Source organism: Rosa chinensis, chromosome 4 (assembly GCF_002994745.2).
Source record: "Rosa chinensis cultivar Old Blush chromosome 4, RchiOBHm-V2, whole genome shotgun sequence".
Classification (NCBI taxonomy): domain Eukaryota; kingdom Viridiplantae; phylum Streptophyta; class Magnoliopsida; order Rosales; family Rosaceae; genus Rosa; species Rosa chinensis.
This window is the reverse complement of record NC_037091.1, coordinates 51,274,408-51,295,603: the sequence shown is the minus strand read 5'-3', so window position 1 is coordinate 51,295,603 and position 21,196 is coordinate 51,274,408. Positions and strand designations below refer to the sequence as shown.

Below are 21,196 nucleotides of genomic sequence, written 5' to 3'. Positions count from 1 at the left end.
AGCCCCTGAGGTTCTTGCTAGTGGTGATGAAAAAGATCAGTCTCAGTCTCAATCTCAGTCTCATTCCACAAGCAAGGGTAGCAGCAACGGCGATGCTAAGCATGATGAACATCATGAAGATGATATGAACGAGAGTTATGGTAAGTACGGACATGTCTCTTTTGAAAGTAACGGTCACGGTGGATATGAACCCCAATGCAAACCACATAACGATAGGGCGCATTGTTAATTATCTATTGATCCTAAAGCCTTTAATATGTATATTATGTTCAGCTTGTACGTAGGGGAACTCAAAAGCATTTGGCCAGAGTATCCAAAATTAATTATAAGGCACATATTCGTTTTCCCAGAATCTTGATAATTAGATGGTAATCAGCTTATAGTCTTTTACTATATATGTGTTTGAACTGTACACTGCTAGAAATCTGGCTATAGGACACCATCCATATATTATCTGTGTGAGTTAGCTACAATTGACACTGTTTATCACATTAGCCACTATGCAGCCATCCTTTCGATAATTTGATGTCAGTGGTCTTTACTCCAGTTTCTAAATGTAACATAATACACAAATTCATACAACGGTGTCTCGATTTCAAACAAAGGGAAAAGCTGTCAAAATCTACTCCGGGCCCACTATATTGTCAACTACTCTTCTCTCTTTCACACTATTCCAAAACTGTGGCAAAACTTGTTGGGTTGTTTCTGAAAATAAGCACCAAATTGTTTGGTGCCAACTTAGCTATAGGCTACTTTATTAAACAGATTATATAAATAAATAAAAAACACCCATTCAATAAAACAAAATATTATTATAATGAAAAGAATATACATCCATTTAGAGATAAATATCAGCAGAGTCAAAATGATATCAATATATACTTTTATTTAAGTGTATATACATCATAACATAACACGTACTCCAGAGTCCGAATCTATCTAAATAACCAAAACTTCTTAAATTAATACGTAAACTGTTAACAATATAAGCCTAAATTTCTGTTTTTAATTAGCTGATAATTAGTTGAGTATGCTAATTATGTTTATGCATGGTTAATCAGTTAGTGGCCTACAACTGTTATCCACGTGGCCTCCTCATATTGTCTCATGCCTTAGTATAAATATAGTAGTCCTCTCTCATCTTGCGTTGTAACAGAATAGCCTCATATATAGAATTTCTATTTTTCTCTCTCAAATATTCAAGTTCTCTAGCTCAGCTTTCATGTCATCAAGAGCCAGGTTCGTTTGGGGCTGACCTTCGGCGTCGTTTTCTGGCGGGGATTCTAGTCACCACTCCTCACATACAGTCTATTTTACAGTCACTTTTCAGATAAATTCATTCTAGATCTGAGTTTTCCTTTGTGAAGGTTGTGAAGTTTGATTACGAAGCTTGAGATATGTGACTTTGATACTTGTATAAGTCTTTGCGTACTCATTTATTGCTATTTTTCAGGAATTGAAGAAATTTGAAACCCTAATTCGATGATGAAGTATGCTCTAGCTCTATGTGTATGATTATTCACTGAGATTTCTGCATAGTAATTTTGATTCTCATAAGATCTAGCAAGTTTGTGAAAGAAATTAACTATGACTACCTCTGGTTCATCTTCTTCCACCACTACTCAAAACACTACTCACACCACTGTTTACTTGCCTAATATTCTACTAGATGAAAGTAATTACCCTACCTGGTTGTTTCGAATAGAGTCATTTCTTCGAGGTCAAAATCTCTTTGGTTTTGTGGATGGAACAACTCCTTGTCCACCACAATTGTTGTTGCCTCTTATGGAGTCACTAGTGTTACCTCTATGGAATACTTTATATGGAAAACTCAGGATCAAAGCATCATCAACTTGATAGGTCAAACTCTTATCCCTGTAGCTATGACTTATGCAGTAGGGAGTGAGTCTGCAAAACAAATGTGGGAGAACTTGAAGCTAAAGTTTGCTGCTCCTAATAGGCAGAATATATTGCAGTTGAAATCTAATCTTCAAAATTTAAGAAAGGGTAGTGATGACATAGAAACTTATCCGGAAAAAGTGAAAATTGCTAGAGATGCACTTGAAACAGTTGGAGTATTCATTAATGATGAGGATATTGTAGTCACAATCCTTAGAGGTCTTCCAGTTGAATTTGCAGCTATCAAAATAGTGATTTGAGCTCAATTTGTCAGCTGCTCTCTTGGGGAACTTAATACTCTACTCAAGGCTGCAAAAGTTGACATAGAGAATGAAAATCAGTGCTCCATTCCTCTTACTGCAATGTTGGCCAAAAACAGCTCTCTAGCCTCTTCTTCACTTGGAATTGGAAGCAGTTCTGCATCAACTTCACTCAATGTTCATACACCCACAATGCCTTCTTCAGTTGCAGCTCCTATCATATCCACCCACAATGCTATTAGACTAATCAGCCTCTAGTTCAAAGCCTGATTCACAGCTCACCATCTAGCTCTAATGTTCTTGCACCTCAAGGCTATGCTTCTCAAGCTGTTGCTATTCCATTTGTTGCTCCAGTGGTTCCACCTGGATTTACCCCTCAAGCAGTCACATCTGTTCTTCCTATTCCAACTCAACATTCCTATGTTCCTATACCTGCTTTGCTATATGATTTTCCATCTATTAATCCTTAAGTTCTGAATGACAATTCTTATGGGATGACTGGTTTCTTTGCTGGAAGAGGTCAGACAAGATTTAACAATGGTAGTGGTTTTAGGCTTCCTTCTGGTGGTCAAGTTGGTAACCAAGTTGGAAATGCTAACAATTAGAATGGTGTTTCTGAAAGGAAAAATAGGTACATTAGAGAATCTGCTGTTACACTAATGCAAAGTGCCTATTTACCAGCCCAATTTTGGTAGCATGCTTGTGCCATAGCAACTTTCCTCATAAACAGAATGCCAACCCCTACTCTTAACAAGCAATCTCCTTTTGAGAAGCTCTATAACATAGTTCCATATCTTGATCTTCTCAGAGTCTTTGGTTGTACTTGTTACCCTCTTCTTTCACCCTCAAGTCATAACAAATTACAACCTAAAACAATGAGGTGTGTGTTCCTGGGCTTTGCTGCTAGCTACAAGAGGTATATTTGCTGTAGTCCAGCCACAAGGAAATATATTATCTCTAGGCATGTGTTCTTTGAAGAGAATTGTTTTCCATATGCATAAACCTCAGTACACAAGGGACATGTTCAACCTTCTTCTCAGCAATCAAATGAAACTCATGGACAGACAATGGGGTATACGCCATGCTTTACTCATGCTCAGTCCACTTTGCCCACACATTTGTCCCACACATCAACAACTATTCCGGGTCAGTCTTCTGACTGTCTCTTAGTTGATAATACAAGCAATCTACAATCTGACAACAATGTTGTAGCTTCATATGATGGTGCACATGAATCTAGTTCTGCTCCACCTACTGAGGACACTCAATTGTGTCAATTTATTGACAATGATCCTGTGCTAGTTACATCTCATGCAAACTCGTGTTCCTCATCTCTTAGTCCTACCGTTCCTGCTTTTGATCCCAATTCAAACACAGCTATTCACTTTGCAGAAGATAATGGCGAGTTAACAGTTCACTCTTAACTAGGAGGAGGGTCTATTTCTGTCACTCTTAACTGCTCTCCATCCAGGCCTACACATCAAATATCAGATGCTAATATTTTGCATCCAATTTCTGGCCTATCTACCTTGATAGAGAATGATCATCCTATGCTAACCAGAAGCAAAAAAGGAATTTTGTAAATTGACCTTACCAAGAGTTGGCAGGGATTTATTGTAAATAAATTACACCTAAACTTGAAACAAATTATTAAAACTACATAATACATATAGTAAGCCCACCAACATAGGCCCAATGACTGAAAAGAGGCCCACCATCCATGCCAAGTCCACGATCTATGCCAGGCCCACGATCCATGGTACCCAAGGCTGTCAACCTTTTCCTGTCGGAAAGACGGCACAGCAACCACCGAATCACCCCGTAATTGAAACTCGGCCAGAACTAGATGCCGGAACCCGCCACTGTTGAACTTTGCTGCCGTCGAATAACATGGACGTCCAAGCGGTCCCTCTACCATATGCGTGCATATGTGAAGCACCACCACCGCTGGGACTGGATTGTAGATTGTTGCACCACCACAGCCGGAATTGGAGTGCGGCCCAGAATGCCGTCACCCTTCCCTAGGCTTCCACGAATGCGGTGGAATGCAGATCCAACCTTTGAAAGTCAAAATCGGCAGTTGTAAATGGTCCCGAAGAATACCGCAAGTCCTCCCTCATTCCTCCGAACTCGCCTTGGACCTTCACTGGTGAACTGAGATTCTATACCTATTCGTCTGACGACGACGTCACGAAGACGTGTAGCCGGACGGAACATGGGAACACAACGGTTCGACGCCTCTTCAAAACTAAAACTGTTTTTCGTCTTCTCCGATAAACGCAGAGCCAAAGCCTCCAACAGTGTTATTTGATGATGGTTTTGTTCCACTACTTTTTTAAGTTTTGATACTCTAAAAAATGTCAAAATTATTAATGACAAGCACTTTCGAGACTCTCCTTCAATGATAAGCACTTTCGAGACTCTCCTTCAACTTGACATTCTCTAAGACCTTTAGTAATCCTTCTTATACCGCTAACCTTTCAACTAGAAGGACAAATTTTTTATATTTTTAATTGATTTTATATCTTATAAAGTTGTGTATAATTAAACTTATATTCATCATAGAGGGAAAACATAATGGTACAAGAATCCTACAAGGAATAGCACAATGAGCTAATGAAGTAGAGTCAATATATATGATTTCCATATTAGATTACTAGAGAACAATAAGATAACTAGACATGCATCTCCATTACTTTGATGCTCTCTATTCTCATAAATCTTAATTCATGTACAAAACAAATCCAGGTGCATTTCCCACACAAATAAAAACCGACAAACAAATCCAAGCAAACGCACCGTCCATATCGTACGGTGGGCGACACTCTAAACTTTCCCCTCACCCCTTCTATAAATAACTAACAACATCCCCCCTCTCTGAGGCCCTCCCCAATTTCTCGTCCTCTCTTCAAACCCAGAAGAGAGAGAGAGAGAGAGAGAGAGAGAGACATAGATTAGATGGGACGCATCTCCAGTTTGTGTGTGAATCAAACCCCATCCAATCCTGGCCGTCCGTCTTCATGACGTCACTGCCGGTCCCTCCAATGGTGTTAGATTCACGCACAAACTCGCGATCCGTCTCCTCTGTAACACTTTATCCCAACTCTGCTTTTTTTTTTAACAACTTTCCGGAGGAAAAAAAAAAAGATCAACTTTTTGTTTTTTTTGGCGCCAATTCGATTCTGTTTTCCCTCTCAATCTATTTGTTTCGGTTAACAGCAGAGGAAAACAAAGTAGGGAGTAGAAAGGAGAAAGCTTTGAAGGGAAAATTTGGTAATCGGATCGGATGGACGCGAGAGACGGAGACGGGTCAACGGAGGAATACGAGACGTTGATTCAGACGACCGACGTCGAGCTTCTGAAGAGGGCGTGGCGGCAAGAGAAGGCGGCCCCGGAGATTTTGAAATTCGAGACTGATTTGATTGCCAGGCTCACTGGACAGATCGAATTGGTGGTGGGTTTCCCTTCAATTTTTAATAAGAACCCTAACTTTGTTGTTTGGTTCATCTAAAGATTCAATCTTGCTGGAAATTTCTGATACAATTTGAATGGTTTTATGTTTTATTTATTTATTTGGTTTTGGGGCTCAATTAGGTTGAACTGGATTCTGGGTGAATTGATGTGACACATTTTTGCTAGTTTAATGAGAAATTGGTGTGCATTTCAGTTCTTTTTAGTTATGGATTTCAAGTAGGTTGAATTGGATTTTGGGTGATTTCAATTCTTACAAAGTACATGAATTTTGGGTACTCTTTGTGGTTGTGTTATTGTTTGACCCCAATTGGGTATGTATAATTTACAGGAAGAAAATGTGGAGCAAGATGCTCAATCTGGTATTGATCCACTTACTGTATCACTCTACCAGATGGATTTGGACAGGTCTCAGTTCTTGTTGAGATCTTATCTTCGAATTCGGCTGCAGAAGGTGGGTACCTGCTCTCTTCTTGTGTTTTGATGTGTTTCTTATTGCATTTGAAAGCAATTCTTCACTTTTGTGCGGATTTCTTGGTATTAGAGAAACAATAGCACTCACCCCATGCTTGATATCATTTGATAAAAATGAAGTGGCCTAGAGAATTCTGGCTGTGATAGTGTGATGTAAATGAATAAGCAGTAGTAATCGCATAAATGCTACCAAAAACATCTTCTATAGGTTTAGATGTTTATCATTCTTGTTATTTGTTTTTGAGTAACTTTCTTTTGCAGATTGAGAAATACATCTTTCACATCTTAGCTACTGCTGAACTCTACAACCGTCTCTCTAAACAGGAGAAGGCATTTGCAAAAACGTGAGGACTCTAGCTGCTTTATTAGTTTGTATTCTTTTGGCTAAAGCTCATGGTTGAGGTTCATTATGGTTTGGTGTCTCTGTGGTAACAGGTGTCTTGTTGATTTGGAGAAGCATCTTGAAGAGAGTGTTCTGTCGAAATTGCCTAGTAACTATCAGTCTATATTCAAGCAATCCATGATCAGTGAAGAGAATGACATGGGTACTCATATTATCTTCTTTCCAGATTTCATGCATCTCTGTGTTTTCCGTTTTGCATGTGTGTGTGTTTTTTGATATTTATCAACTTCGTTTTCCAAAAATATTGTGGCCAGTGCTCTAGTCAATGCTTAGATTCATTTTACTCTGAGATATCTGGTTCTGTGGCAGCTTTTCTTAGACTTTACCTTACAGACTTAGATTTATGATCAGTTCAGGATAGCCATGTTACTGCAGTTCCAACTTTTTAGGTAACTATAATAATCAAATTAGTGGTGGAGATTGTGCCAAGGAAAAATCTGCTGTATTTGATACTTTGCATTAGCATGAGGTGAGGGAAACCAGTTACAAGCTACTGTGTGGGACAAGATATTTGTACTAAATCCTTGTTTGACCTGTTCATTAAACCATACCTAAAGTGCTTTTATTTCAATGCTTTTGGTTTGTATTTAATAACTTTATCAGAGGAACAATGCAAGAGTTGTTTGAACACTTTGTATGCCCAACTCATTTTATTTTTTCTTTTTTGAAATAGCCCAACTCATTTAATAAAATTGAGTTTATATTCTCTTGGCATCTGGAATATATAGACTTTTCTTTAAAGTCACTCCCAGTGCTGAACTAGCACCATACACCTCACTGAAGAACAGCTATAACTTTTTTCTTTTTGTATGGTATATAGTTGAAATTTTTACAGTTTGGACTTCTGGATTTGATATGTTCTCTATATCGTTGGCTTACAGTGGCAAAACCCCAATTAGACACATTTGTTGTATGCAAAACCAATTACTATCTTGGACATATCCAGCTCGAGGACAATGAAGATGGACCATCAGATGACAGGCAAGTGATAATTCATGAACATATACATTCATATTGGAACATGTTATTTCTTTTCTTGCACTTACTGGTTTTAATTTCCTTATGACAGGGCGAACCAGAGACCATTGGAGGAACCTTTCGAGATGGAGCCTGATGTTTTATACTTTGTGCGTTACAAAGCAATAAAGAGATTCGTAGAGGAAGGGAGGATTGATTTATTCTGAGCACCTAAGGGGTATAGAGCTTTGTGCCCTCGTTAAAATATGATCTTACAGTATCTTCAGTTTTCCACCTTATTGCTTTGCAGGTTTGTTCTGAAACTAGCGATTTGTAATCCATGGAAGTGTGCTTCTGAGCAATATTCTTGTAGTTGTATTTAACATTGAGAATGTTAAAATTTGAAATCCTCAAAATATGATGCCATGGCATATATATCATTTGTGGGCGTTCATGATTCATCCTGGCTTTGCTAGTTTGATAAAATAATGGTTAAGCAGGCATGTATTGCACCCTTAATTGTAGCTCTTAATACTCCATTCTATGCCAAATTGTTCACAGTTTTTATTTTTACATTATATATCTGATGTCTTACCTGTTTCGAAGATAACATCCATATAAATAATGGTGAACTAGTTAATATTAAACTATTGATACTGCCTGATGCATACTCCTAAATACAATACTTCTTAAAGCCAGTACCATGTCTCAGTCAAATGAGAAAGAAATCCTTAATGCTTACAGCTTAAATTATTCTGTTAACAGTAGCTTAAAGCTAATCAGTTTCGGAAAATGTGAACCACCATGGTGTTTTCTTTCACAAGCTCAAAGATGCAAATATCATCTTCTTGGAGTTGGTTGTCATTTCTAAAGGAAGACCACCCTCCAGACAACATCACTGTATCAGTGCATGGGAGAAGCGTCACTGTGAATTTTCCCTTTGCAGTCACCAGGAAAAGTTCATCATATTTGCTTGAAGAAAATATCTCCCTATAGAAATGTGTGGGAATTGCCTGCATCAGTGACAGCCAATAAACAGATATGAGAGAGAGAGAGAGAGAGAGAGAGAGAGAAGCTGAAAAATTTTAACACCAGCAATGAACCAGAGTATGATATACCTAAGCTAAGTTCCCACTAAGATGTTGCAGCAGTTCTATTTGCAGCTTAAGGTTTATACTAAAGAAAATCAAATACGGAATATAAGAGGCCTGCTTACTTACCACCATCTTCGATCCTGCAAGAACTTTTGCAAAGTAAGGAAATTTGGATTTGAAAGCTGCAGCAGCTGCATAACTTGGAAGGTGCTCGCCTGCAGTTTCAGGTACAAAATAAAGCATAGCAGAGATGAGTTATGGGTTTTGGTAGTAAAATGTTTTTAAAAAATTTAAACCCAACAGCTTAAGCTATTAGCTATCACATCAACAATGTCTATGAACCCAACAGTGTTTTAATGCCTAAATTAATTACCTTTGGATTTAAGCACATGAGCAGCTTCCACAGCCAAGTCATATCGATGATCACCTGCAGCTTCACATACATACATACATTAGCAGAGACATGATTTAATCCCATTAGCGAAATGTTTTTAACATCACGTCACACTGGAGTATGTACCTGTAGGTGGTCTTGCCAAAGGCCCTTTAGGATTGTCTGGAAAGGTGGGTGCTTTATGTGTTCTGAGGTCGGTGATATTCACTCTCTCAACACAATTTTTGTCAAAAATATTAATGATGAAATGCATATTTTTGTCATACCTAAACACTAAGAACTCGGAATCACCTAGGGAGTTATCTCTTAAAAACTCCTGCCAGCCATCCTTCAAATATATATCCCTTCCTGTTATGATTACTTTAACAGTCCAGGAAGTATCTGATGAATTCTTCAATTTCAAGGTTGCCCTCTTAATGGATTCATGTAATATATGCTTCCGAAATGCAGGTGGGATTCTCTTCATAATTAACAAAAAGATAAAGAAGTCACTTTCATCATCAATAAGCAAAACCAACAAACAAAAATAATAGCGCCTCAATGTGTTTTGATTCTATCATTTCACCCCAGATTTCTTTATAGTCAACAGACAATATGCTGTACATATTACTGAAAAAATCAAATGCCAAGTACCTCCATGACATGCTAGAAATTAAGCATGCTTACAACATCAAGCTTCAAGCATAGGAAAAAATAGGAAGTTGTATACGAAACAAGAGAAAATCCATTTTAAGCAAGTATTTTTCACCCATAAAACATTAGCAAAAGCCTGTAATTGACCTCAGCTGCAGTTAATTTGTAGGGATTTCTGGCAGTGTGTCCTAAATCCTAATCTAATATGTTTTTGCACAACACCCAAAACAGAGAGATCAAGACACACATATATGTACATAAATGATCTGGTGATATCCCTATTTGCAGAGAAACGGCAATAACATTCAAACCAAAATTCATGAAAATGAAGAGATCTACGGCTTGAAATTACTTACCAAATGCTCAGTGTTGAATCCAGGCCTTATGATCTTGAAGAAGGTAGGCCCCTTCTCCTCCTCAACACTACCATCATGAAATGGAAGAGATGTGCAAGCTCTTCTCGCCATTGTTTCTTCCAACTAGCTAGCTAGTGCTTCTCTGAAATGGGGCAGCAAATAAATGGCTCAAAGACTCAAACTTTCACTCAACTGTATTCAAACTTGCACAAAGTAAAGAGGGAGCAATACACTATAAAGGCTGAGTACTACTCTCTTGGGCCAAATCAACGGTCCAGATTGCAACAAATGCAGAGCAAGAAGCAATGAATGTGGGTTGTAAAGAAAAACTGTATAACGCCATTTTCAGCCAAACAAGCTCTTCAGAGATATCAGAAGAGTAGTAAAGAACAAGCTGAGCTCATCAGCATCGTCAGAGCTTCTGTAATGAAGAAAATGAAGCAGATAATAGAGAAATGGTCCCCATTGTTAGCCTTTCTTGTTGAAGAGTAAAGACTAAAGCTTGGTTCAAACTGCCACTACATGCTTGATAGAAGTCCCAGAGGAGGAGATGATGGATATTTGTTTGTTGGAGAATTGTTTATGTGGCAACTTGGGGTCCAATTAAGCAAAGTCGGAGTGTTTACATTGGAGAATTATAATCATATATATATATATATATATATAACCAGATATTTTTATCTCTTCAAAGTATTTTACCGACTCTATTATGAGATGATGATGCCTCTTTAACGTTAATATCCCAAATTTTACTTGCTCATATTACTCTCAAGAATGAAATGCCGATGACAACTTGTTTTCATAGGCTACAAATGGCTTAGATTGTATGCACAGGTAAGTGATAGATTAAAAGACCATAACAATTGAATTTTATGAGTAACATAATTTCCTTTGGTCTGAAACTAGGAAACTAGCTAATGGCTATAGATTATGAGGGCAGCAAAACCCATTGTTTAGCAATTCACTCATTCAAAAATAGGTATACTGAGCACAATGGAAAATGTATACAAAATGAATCGTAGGAAGTTTGTACATCAGTTATTCATCTGCTAGTTCATAGAGATACTGGTATGAGATCTCCTACTCATCTTCTGGAGAATGGAAAACCCTTCTAGCCACTTCCATCAAGTTGTCCAAGAGACAGAAGATGTGCCATGTATTGCTGCAAACATATCAGTAAAAATGCCAAAGTTAAAGAGCAACGTAAGAGCAAACTCTTTCTATTTGACCTAATAAAACAATGTTTAATTCTAAACTCCATGGAATTTTTAGAGTAAATTTGAGGAATAATATGAAATTGATTTGACAAAAATCATCACTATTGTGGAGGAAGAGGCTTAAGAAGCATATAAAGGGACAGGAACATATGAATAGTTAAACAAAGAGCACATAAACTTGTAACCTATATGAATGCTTAAGCAATTTTTTCATGAATAATGAATCATGAGAGGTAACATTTCTGAAATGCTGATGCAGATAGTTACATACGAACATGAATTCAAAATAGCAAGTATCATTACCAAAGAACCAAACATTTCAAACCATTTAATTGGAAAACTGGACGAATGCTTTAGTGAAGTATAGAATAACTTACGGCATGGTAAGCATAAGGCCCTTTCCCTTGGCGCTCAAAGTGTTTAGCCATGATGCAGTACTCGATAGGACCCCATTCTTCGGTTTCAAAACAATTACCAAGGGCAGCTTTATACAACTGGAGACAAAACCAAAGATTCAAGTATCACATCCAACACTAACCCAATACCAATCAAATCAAACACATTTAAACCCAAAAAAAGTAACAATCACAGTAGTCACAAACCTTAGCTTGGTCCGTCAAGAGCTCAGTTCCAGCCGGGTAAGACGCATAGAATTGGTCACCTCTGGAAAACCCAGCTCTAGTTCTGCAAAACCCAGATGGAGATTGTTAAGTATTGTCACTTTTATACGTGTTAAGGCTTCAAAATGACTTACGTGTTGCTTGTGTAAGCGTAGCTCAAGACCGCTGTGAAGCAGTAGAACCCAGTATATGACACGATTCTCCGAAACTTCTGAATCTTGAGAATGTCAAGGAAGCCATTGTAGAGCCTCATCATAGTTGGGGACTACAAAATTTGAACCAGAAAGCAAAAACCGGTGAAGCAATGTTCAGCTAGACGTTTCGTCGAACAGCTGGCGTGCGTTCAACAATGCTGGGTGCCTAATGATTATTGTGGAACACTGAAAGATGTTGGAGAGGAAACCCTTAAACTGGTGTTTGGGTGGGTCAGATTTACAATAAACTGGAACACTGAAACGGGCGGGAATCGATCGGCACAGCCCGCGTGGTTATCAAGAACTGGGAAACCGCTACCTGGGCGGCCCAGGCTGGGCCTTTTATGAGAGATTAAGTTCAAAGATAATACAAACGAACATAATTACACGCAACCTCTTTTAAAAAAAAAAAAAAAAACGATGAAAGTCGGGACATAAATAGTTACCTGCTAATTAGGATGACCGCATACAACAATCGTAAAAGAAAATTTATAAACCAATTAGAACAGTGAAAAAAAAAATCTTCAATTCCTCTCAAACCCATTCTAAAGGTGGAAACTTTTATAGATGCAATGTTGTCTATTTTTAATTTTTTTGTTCAGAGTGCTGATGAAATTTCATCTATGCAAACCCTTATCTAACAAACATTCATCGACTTTAATTCATATTTAATTTATATTTCAATGGTGTTGACGACTTTTAATTCCTCTAATTTTATTTTTATCAAGACTTTTCATGACTAAATATGCATCGCTTTAGTTTATTTTTCCGTGAGCGCCAACGTTCATTTTACATACTTTATCTTTTCATGCAGACTGACAAAATATTCATTAATTGATATTTATCTCTTTTCTAAAGGAGATGAATGATTGGTCAATGGTTTTAGGGAACTTTTTTTTTTTTTTTGGCAGAAGCGTAGAAAAGACTTTAAAATATTGAAAAGCTTGTAACGTTTATCGACAACTTGTACATCTTTCACTCTAACTTTTTCCTTTTTATTTATAACCAAACTTGGTTCAAATTGTAATCAAAACCAAATTGCCACCAAGATTGGTTTTGAGATTTCACAGATGTGAGGCGAAAAGTCAAAATGTGGTCTTATTGTTGTTTTTAACTAGGTAACTATACAATATTTTTTTTTGATATATTGTGTCTAACAAATAAGAAAAAAACTACAGTATAAGAAAAGACAAAAAAAAACAGCTAACAAATCAGGGGAAAAAAAAAGACCAACAGTGAGACCCATTAAAGACTAATAGCTAGTACGAAGAAGAAATTACATCAAGCACACAAACAGAACCCTATTTTAAATTTTAAGCCTCACACCATCAGAACAGAGAGCGGATTATGTCCACTATACTATCACCACCGACCAGAGCCTTTAGAACACTTAGCTTCCCCTCCGTGTATGGAGGGTACCTCAGAGAAGCATCTCCCAAAAAACCTCGACAAACAACTGCTTTCTTATGGCTGAAGGCTTCAAAAGAGAATTTCCCATGGTATGCACCCATTCCACTTTCCCCAACTCCTCCAAATGGCAAGGAGGGAACAGCGAGATGAATGGTAGTGTCATTGATAACCATACCTCCTGCAGAGATATTCCTTACAAACTGATCCTTCAGCTTCTGGCTGTTGGTAAACAAATATGCAGCAAGCGGCTTTGTTCCTGAGTTTATCAAATCAAAGCTGTCTTCTATCTTGTCAACCGCGATAATAGGTAGCAAGGGACCAAAGATCTCCTCCTGCATCATCAGGGAGTCTTGTGGGACATCGAGTAAGATGGTGGGAGCTATCCTCAAGTTGCTCGTGTCCCTTTCACCTCCATGGATGACCTTCCCAGAAACCTTATCCTCATCCAACAGATTTGTCAAGCGAGCATAGTGATTATAATTCACTATACGAGACAGATCTTTTGACTGTAGCGGATTCTTCCCATAAAAGCTATCCAATTCACTTTTCATGGCATCCACCAATTTAGAAGCAAAATCTTTTGTTGTTATAATGTAATCAGGGGAAATACAAGCCTGTCCATTATTACACCCCCACTTTCCTACAATTATCCGCCTACTTGCGACTTGTAAGTTAATGCCAGAATCAACAACAACAGGAGATTTTCCTCCAAGCTCCAAAAGAACAGGTGTAAGGTGCTTTGCAGCACTAGCCATCACAATCCTTCCCACTCTTGCGTTGCCTGTGTAACATATTTTGTCCCACTTCTGCTCCAATAGGGCAGATGTTTCAGCAACAGCCCCCTCAACAACTCTCACAGAAGAACTATCCATATACTTTCCTAATAGTTTTGCAAGCAATGACGATGTGGCAGGAGCAAGTTCTGATGGTTTTAGAACCACAGCATTACCAGCTGCGATGGCTCCAACGACTGGATCAAGGGACAACAAGAAAGGATAATTCCATGCTGAAATTACTAGTACAACACCAAGAGGCTCAGACACTATTTTAGCTGACGAAGGGAAAGTGGTCATTGAAGGTTTAGCCTTCTTTGGCTTCATCCATGACTTGAGTTGTTTGATTGCCAATTTACACGAGCTCTTTACCATGCATATCTCGTAGATTAGGGACTCGAATTCAGGCTTGGAGAGGTCGGAGTTGAGAGCGTCGACGATCTCGGCCTCGTGATCGGTGGTGAGCTTGAGGAGGCCGTTGAGCTGCGACACTCTCCATTCGTAGCTCCGAGTCTTGGAAGATGCGAAGCTGGCTCGGAGCTCCTTCGCCAGCGCCGCTGCTGCTTCTCCGTCGAAACCTACCTTCGCCGCCATTGCAAGTACGGAAGAACGAGTAGGGGAAGAAGAAGGATAAGTACGTGTGTGGGTTTTTTGTGTGAAGGCTAAGCAGAATGGTGGTGAGTCGTAATGGGGTGCGTCTATTTATAGTGAAAATCTAACTTGTGAAGAAAGCCAAAAAAGCAAAACAGATTTGGAGACAGAGAAGTGTGACTATGATAGACTCGGACTCCTGGGTCACGAATCGGATTTGGATACGGTTACAGTATTCGAGTAATATTTGGATCTAACCTGTAATTGAGCAAAATTGTGCTAATTGTTGCTCAGTTAAAGTGAAATTACTATTACTAGGATGGAATGATGGATATTCGTTCAAGCCTGGGGTGGGGTTGAATAAGCTCAAGTGCTTAACAATATGTCCAGCTTTTAATCGTGTGACAGGGATTGCAAAGTGGTTAGCCATCCCAGAACTCCTGATTCTTTAATCTTTCAAATTAAACTCTATAAAAATCACACACCACTCAATAGAGGCAGCAGAAAAAGAAATAAAAAGCGCGCACGCAAATAAAATGGTGAGGCGGTGAAACCTTCAAATTGAGGTAAAAAATTGTGGGTCTTAACTGTTGAAGCCTAACACACAGCAACTTATTCACTTAGTGATTAGTAGCGAATGTGAACAAGTATAACCAACCCAAATAGCTCTAATATCGGCTATTTCTCACTAGACTCCTCTATAATCTAGATGATTGCACAAACAATACCTAGCTTCTTGTTCACCACAGCTAAAATTGCTTTCATTTGTCTCTCTAGACAGACTAGCACTGACCTGTAAATCTCTTTGACACACAAATTGTGCACACCACTTCCTCCCAATTGAGATTGTGGGGTTGTCAAACATGCAAATAATATTAATTAGGGATCCGGATCAAATACCCAATTTTAACCAAAGATATCCCCATTTATCCTACTAACAGTTTAGACTTCCCACTTACCCAATTTAATTAAGACCAAAAGACAAATTTCACCCCAAATAATTAACAAATTACAAGCTATCTTTCTCTTCTACTCTCAGGCTCTCATTCCCGTCTCTCTCTCTCTCTCTCTCTCTCTCTCTCTCTCTCTCTCTCTCTCTCTCTCTCTCCTCTCCTCTCCAAAATCTGATTCCAGTTCTGGTTGGCATCGCCTCCGATAGCCAAAGATTAAAAATGGAGCCACTGGCACAAGGACTTCGACGTCCAGCATAAGCACCTTTCACCGGAGGCTTTCGATTTCGATTCCGGAGAGAGAGAGAGAGATGTGTGGTTCGATTTCAGTTCAGGCGACAAGGTCGAAGAATCTGATGATTTGGGCGTGGGATCGCCGGTCTTGAGGCGGATGCGGTTCTTGAGATGGATAAGAGCTTTCAGGCGAGAATTGGCAGATCTGGTCCTCCTCGCTTGCCGGAGATCTAAAGTCGGCGATGGACTGAGGCTCGAATCAAGGAGGCTATGAAAACAGATAAGGCTTTGGCTGACTTGAGACCCTATTCTCAGGCAATCAAAGCTAACAATGTCCTCTGTGTTTGGTTGTTTTGGTATGATTTCGGAGATTGGAAAGTTCATCTCTGATGATGTTGAAGGTCAGACGGAGCAGGTTATCAAGAATATGGGAGAAATACTGACAACAAGTGGTGCTGATTAGATGCCAAGATTGAAAATGAGTGCATTGCAGCACTGTAGCCTCATAATATTCAGCACAAGTTGTTCAAGAGCTTGCTTTCCCCGTTGGTTCTGTATGATTTGCAAGTACAGTAGGTTTTTTTTTTTATTTTTTTTTTTAGAAAACAAGTACAGTAGTTGGCCAATAATCATTTTATTGGGGCAATACACTTATTCTTAAGGGCAATAATAATATTATTGAGGGGCAATAATGTTTCTACTGGGGGGCAATAATCATATTATTAGAGGGCAGTAATGTTTCTACTAAGGGGCAATAATCATATTATTAGGGGCTACTGTGGGGCAATAATAATATTATTGGGGAACAATAATATTCTCCTATGACCTATGAGATCTCCGAAGAGCTTTTTGAGAACTTCCGGCGACTTGTGACCCGACTCCAGCGACCAGTGACAGAACTCCTGCGACGGTGACAGGAGTCCCACGACGGGTGATCGAAATCCTGCGAGCATTGACAGGACTCCGGTCAAGTCTCCGTTGACTTCTCTCTAAGTGACAATGGGAGGGAGGGAAAAATTGTCTCAATAATATACACAAAATAATAAAAAATATATTTAATTAGGTATTAGGGAAAAAAAATTTGTAATTTGTTGGGTAAGTGGGAAATCTTATAAGATGCTTGGGTAAGTGGGATAAATGAAGCTCAATTTTGGGTAAATGGACATTTTCCCTATTAATTAATGAGGTGCAAGTGTTTGTGACTTGCTAATTTACTTCAATATGAAATATGAAATATGTGTCAACCTCTAGAGAATGCGCTCCACGCGCTAGAAAAGTAGAGAACGCGGTCACCTACTTTCATCCCTGTCCGACTGCGCCTTTGCGCTGGTGATGGCCTCTGGCCTAGCCGGAGCACGATGGGTACGGCAGGACGGGTGTCCTGTTTCATGGGCGTGTCTCGATCTCGAGAGCTAGGGTGGGGAGGTGGTGAGTTTTCCTGCTGTTTCGGTCGAATGGGGCGGCTATGTTATGGTGGTGGGCCAGGATAGGAGTCGGATCAAATCGGGGGGGGGGGGGGGGGGGGGGGTCAGAGCGGCACTTAGTGGCTGTCCGTGGTCGGAAAGCTAGGTTCATTGGCTGGCTGGTGTAGATCGATTGCTTGGTGTGTCGTTTGACAGTGATAATTAGTCGCCGGATGTAGATCTTCTCTTGCTCGGTTGGTATCAGGTGAGGATCACAGAGATTGGTGCGGCCGACCATCGGGAGTGGAAGGGTGGGGCGATGCAGAAGCTGATTGGGCCGGCATCAGTGGAAGGGCGGGGCGATGCAGACGCTGATTTAGGCCGAGAGGGTTGGCAAAGTCCCACTTGCTGGTTTGGCTTCTCGGGCTGGGATTCTACCTATGGGCCCAATCTGGGCTGGAGTTTGCGGTTGGGTTCCCTTTTGTGGGCCCTGCCTCAGTTTTTATTTTATATTTAGTTGTTATTTACTTATGTTGCTTAGTTTATTTTCGCTTTTTGCGAGTAATAAGTCCCCACAGGAGTTATGTAGGGCTAGTCGGGTTTTGTGCCTGTGTATGCACTTTAAGTGTCTTGTCTGCTCTAGGTAGGCAACGAGTTCCTTACTTAATCAAATGGTCGCTACCGCCTAGTGGCAGGGTGAGACTAAGTGTCGTCGGATCTATTCTCCGACGACAACATAGTAGGAAAGCTGTGCTTATGGTAATTATGCTACGTTTTAATCGGGTTACATATCGAGTTATCTTTCCGTTATGTCATCGCCATGTCAAAACAAATGGTGTAGCCAGTAGAGCACTATTTTCTAGTTGGTGCTTGTTAGAATACATGTGTTATGTAGAGATTCTTGATACGTACTATTTCGGGAAATACTCTAGATGTTTATTGTAATCAGAGGTTAAGGCTCAATGTCTCCCTCTTGTATTCGACAGTTTCATTAATCAAGGCTTGAAGGCAGCCGCACTAGCCCTTTATTTCAAAAAAAAAAAATGAAATAAGTAAATCAGCAATTCTCAAATTTCTTTTTAATTTATTGAAAAAAAAAATCATTCCAATAAACTACAATTACAAATCGACAGCCACCACAACACCTACTAAGCATTACAACCAACCACAGGCATCAATGAACTAAAACAAATATCTTCAATCGAAAGAGAAGAGACTGACATGTCAAAATATTCAACGATGATGACAAGATTAGGCAACTAATTGAGCCAAATTGACCAAAATAGTCAGCAATAAATGGGACAAGTAACAACAATATAGAACTATTGGGTGAGTATCCTAGAATCTCCCGATCACATCAACACAAACTAGTAATTATGAAACACACAACCTTAAGCCAGCAGAAAATTGAGTTTCATTGACAACAGATTAGCTATCCAAATCCAGCTGCCCAATGGAATCCATGACGACAACCCTAACTCGAAATATTAAGGACTTATTTGAGATACGAAGACAAATTTAAAAACTAAAGACAAACTAAAAATCTCAAACAAACAATAACTATAAACTTAAAAGAAGCCATCAGATTGTCTTGGCCTACCGCATGGACTTCTGGTTTGAATTTCATGTTTTCCAAAATTGGTGAGACCCTCCCAACCCGAATTTTTGCAGCCTTCGTTGAAGTAAATACCTATTTTAGTTCATGGACTCTTACATTCCATGAACAATCTCAAGGGTCCTTTAGTTTTAACTTTTAAATTAGCCCTCTCTCAGACAACTCATTCAACATATGCTTAAGGAATTTTAATTGGATGGATTGTTTTAACAACAAAAAGGGGAGGAAACAACTTTAGATATGTCATTGATGGATTTGTCTTTGAAATATAACAATAAAAGCTATTTTGAAAGAGCAGATTTAAGCAAAGTCAACAATGTTATCCAACTCATCACTCCATGAAGCCAAGCCTTCAATATCAATTTATGCCACAACCAGCCTATATATCATGATAAAAAGAGTAAAACCCACCACTAGGGTCAAAACTTTCTTGTACCGGACAGAATGATACCTAACTTACAAAAGTGATCAAAATGATACCTAACTTTCAAAAGTGATCAAAATGATACATAACTTTCAAAAGTGATCAAAATGATACCTAAATTTTTAAAAGTGATCAAAATGATACCTAAATTTTTAAAAACAAATCAACTTGATACCCAACTTTCAAAAGTGATCAAAATTATACCTAAAGTTTTAAAAACAAATTAATTTGATACCTCGGTTTAATTTTTTGTAACTTTTTGTTAAAATTGATCACGTGTGGTGCAGTATTTTGTTGGGTTATAATAATATTTTGCACAAAAATATTTTTCAAATATTTTTTATTTTACTTTGTTATTCTCTTCTTCTTCTTCTTCTTCTTCTTCTTCTTCTTCTTCTATCTCTGCCTCTCTCTCTCTTCCCATTTTTCTTTGTTTCTTTAGAAGTTGGGAAACATCCGAACTTTATTTGTTTCTACGATCGTTGGTAGAATTGAAATTGAATGGAATAATTTTTTTTTTAATTCTATAGAAGAAGAAGATTGGGTTATAGATGATTGATGGCCCTCTGATCACAAATCACTTCAATTTTTGTGCTTGATTTTGCATTTGATTTAACAAAGAAGTTAAAAAAAAGGGCTAAATACTGACTACTACCCTGTAGTTTGGGTCTAAAATCAATTCAGTCCCTAAACTTCTAATTTCATCAAGAACACTCCTGCACTTTAAATTTTGATCTATTAGGTCTAATTTGTTAGTATTCTAAATATTGAGTCATTTAACTTGTTGACGTGGCTCATATATGGCCTATGTTTTATGATGTGGTGTTGAGGTGGCCTGCATAGTCAATTTTGGAGTGAGTCCCACTATTAGAAATCTATCAAATAAATAGTTTTTTCAACAAATAATCCAACTATAACTTGAACTCATAACAAAATATTAATGAATTGGACCTATTAGATCAAAATTGAAAGTACATGGGTGTTTTTGATGAAATTAGAAGTCCATGGACTAAATTGATTTTGGACCTAAACCACAGGGTGGTAACCAGTATTTAGCCCTAAAAAAAATAAACTGAGGTATCAAATTGATTTGTTTTTAAAACTTTAGGTATCATTTTGATCACTTTTGAAAGTTGGGTATCAAGTTGATTTGTTTTTAAAAATTTAGGTATCATTTTGATCACTTTTGAAAGTTAAGTATCATTTTGTCCAGTGCAAAAAAGTTTTGACTATAGTGGTGGGTTTTACTCTGATAAAAAAGTATGCTGTGTAATTGTGTTACAAAGTAGATTAGTGAGTTTTAACCATAGATTCTCAACAGTTCAGCCTCCATTGAGCTTTAACTCAAATAAGAGATTAATGAAATACATTCAAATACTGAAACACACATCTATTTGACAAAACCCCAGGGTGCCTGCCAACTTGAACTGAAAAAGAGTTATATAGGCCTCATCACTTCATAAGCCTATTAGCTAACACATTTCAGTGATTTCACAATTGTGTGAGGTATCATTTCTTAACAAGCAAACTCTAAAACCCATAAGGCCTGAAAATACAAGCACAAACATAACTTCCAATGGACAAGCCAATTCCGAGGAATAAAACATAGGAAATTTAACCTGCCACCGTGCATGAAGAAAAGAGCCAGCATAAAGAAATTAAACTTAAAATAACTAATTGAACTAGCACAATGGTCAATAGGAAGCCTTGCTAAAATTCATGTATATTATCATATAAGCTTGAAGCCAAGCAACAATGGCGAAAAGATAAACCCTAACCTGAGGAAGACGAAACTCACAGAGAGAAAAGAAAGAAGCAAATGAT

The 21,196-nt window shown here is 38.4% G+C and overlaps 4 protein-coding genes across 11 annotated transcripts; 1 reads left to right on the top strand and 3 right to left on the bottom strand.

Annotated features, from left to right (window-relative positions):
- The first annotated feature begins 5,047 nt into the window (after nt 1-5,047).
- LOC112198528 (DNA replication complex GINS protein SLD5) lies at nt 5,048-7,925 on the top strand. Of its 2 annotated transcripts, XM_040518934.1 has the most exons (7): nt 5,048-5,245; nt 5,379-5,613; nt 5,962-6,084; nt 6,366-6,448; nt 6,540-6,649; nt 7,389-7,488; nt 7,577-7,925. In XM_040518934.1, exons 2-7 carry the CDS (start codon nt 5,446-5,448, stop codon nt 7,689-7,691), a joined length of 699 nt encoding a protein of 232 aa, XP_040374868.1. In that variant the 5' UTR covers nt 5,048-5,245; nt 5,379-5,445; the 3' UTR covers nt 7,692-7,925. The 2 variants fall into 2 exon arrangements, with proteins under 2 accessions (XP_040374868.1, XP_024195440.1); XM_024339672.2 differs by having other exon boundaries at nt 5,048-5,613.
- A 161-nt stretch (nt 7,926-8,086) lies between these two features.
- On the bottom strand, nt 8,087-11,098 carry LOC112198527 (B3 domain-containing protein Os01g0723500). 6 transcript variants are annotated; one of them, XM_040518932.1, is made up of 7 exons: nt 10,173-10,326; nt 9,942-10,083; nt 9,219-9,412; nt 9,079-9,140; nt 8,932-8,991; nt 8,685-8,773; nt 8,087-8,477 (listed from the first exon to the last, which is right to left on the bottom strand). In XM_040518932.1, the coding sequence occupies exons 2-7, from the start codon at nt 10,050-10,052 to the stop codon at nt 8,244-8,246; spliced, it is 750 nt and encodes a 249-aa protein (XP_040374866.1). In that variant the 5' UTR covers nt 10,053-10,083; nt 10,173-10,326; the 3' UTR covers nt 8,087-8,243. The 6 variants fall into 6 exon arrangements, with proteins under 6 accessions (XP_040374866.1, XP_040374867.1, XP_040374865.1 ...); XM_040518933.1 differs by having other exon boundaries at nt 8,932-8,985; XM_040518931.1 differs by lacking the exon at nt 10,173-10,326 and adding an exon at nt 10,975-11,098 and having other exon boundaries at nt 9,079-9,412.
- On the bottom strand, nt 10,845-12,533 carry LOC112198529. Of its 2 annotated transcripts, XM_040518935.1 has the most exons (5): nt 12,419-12,533; nt 11,913-12,311; nt 11,761-11,842; nt 11,536-11,652; nt 10,845-11,103 (listed from the first exon to the last, which is right to left on the bottom strand). In XM_040518935.1, exons 2-5 carry the CDS (start codon nt 12,032-12,034, stop codon nt 11,053-11,055), a joined length of 372 nt encoding a protein of 123 aa, XP_040374869.1. In that variant the 5' UTR covers nt 12,035-12,311; nt 12,419-12,533; the 3' UTR covers nt 10,845-11,052. The 2 variants fall into 2 exon arrangements, with proteins under 2 accessions (XP_040374869.1, XP_024195441.1); XM_024339673.2 differs by lacking the exon at nt 12,419-12,533 and having other exon boundaries at nt 11,913-12,366.
- A 754-nt stretch (nt 12,534-13,287) lies between these two features.
- Nucleotides 13,288-14,800, bottom strand: LOC112199504 (aldehyde dehydrogenase family 3 member H1). The gene has a single exon (XM_024340514.2). It carries the CDS (start codon nt 14,747-14,749, stop codon nt 13,301-13,303), a length of 1,449 nt encoding a protein of 482 aa, XP_024196282.1. The 5' UTR covers nt 14,750-14,800; the 3' UTR covers nt 13,288-13,300.
- Between the last annotated feature and the right edge of the window lie 6,396 nt (nt 14,801-21,196).

Bases quoted from the DNA above. Each gene is read 5' to 3' on its own strand.
- LOC112198528 (XM_040518934.1), top strand. From the start codon at position 5,446: ATGGACGCGAGAGACGGAGACGGGTCAACGGAGGAATACGAGACGTTG. The intron at 5,614-5,961 runs GTGGGTTTCCCT...TATAATTTACAG, and splicing joins CTGGACAGATCGAATTGGTG to GAAGAAAATGTGGAGCAAGA. The intron at 6,085-6,365 runs GTGGGTACCTGC...TTTCTTTTGCAG, and splicing joins TTCGAATTCGGCTGCAGAAG to ATTGAGAAATACATCTTTCA.
- LOC112198527 (XM_040518931.1), bottom strand. From the start codon at position 10,052: ATGGCGAGAAGAGCTTGCACATCTCTTCCATTTCATGATGGTAGTGTT. The intron at 8,992-9,078 runs GTACATACTCCA...ATGTATGTGAAG, and splicing joins TTTGGCAAGACCACCTACAG to CTGCAGGTGATCATCGATAT. The intron at 8,478-8,684 runs GTAAGTAAGCAG...TCACTGATGCAG, and splicing joins TTGCAGGATCGAAGATGGTG to GCAATTCCCACACATTTCTA.
- LOC112198529 (XM_040518935.1), bottom strand. From the start codon at position 12,034: ATGATGAGGCTCTACAATGGCTTCCTTGACATTCTCAAGATTCAGAAG. The intron at 11,843-11,912 runs GTAAGTCATTTT...TGGGTTTTGCAG, and splicing joins TACGCTTACACAAGCAACAC to AACTAGAGCTGGGTTTTCCA. The intron at 11,653-11,760 runs GTTTGTGACTAC...TTTTGTCTCCAG, and splicing joins TCTTGACGGACCAAGCTAAG to TTGTATAAAGCTGCCCTTGG.
- LOC112199504 (XM_024340514.2), bottom strand. From the start codon at position 14,749: ATGGCGGCGAAGGTAGGTTTCGACGGAGAAGCAGCAGCGGCGCTGGCG.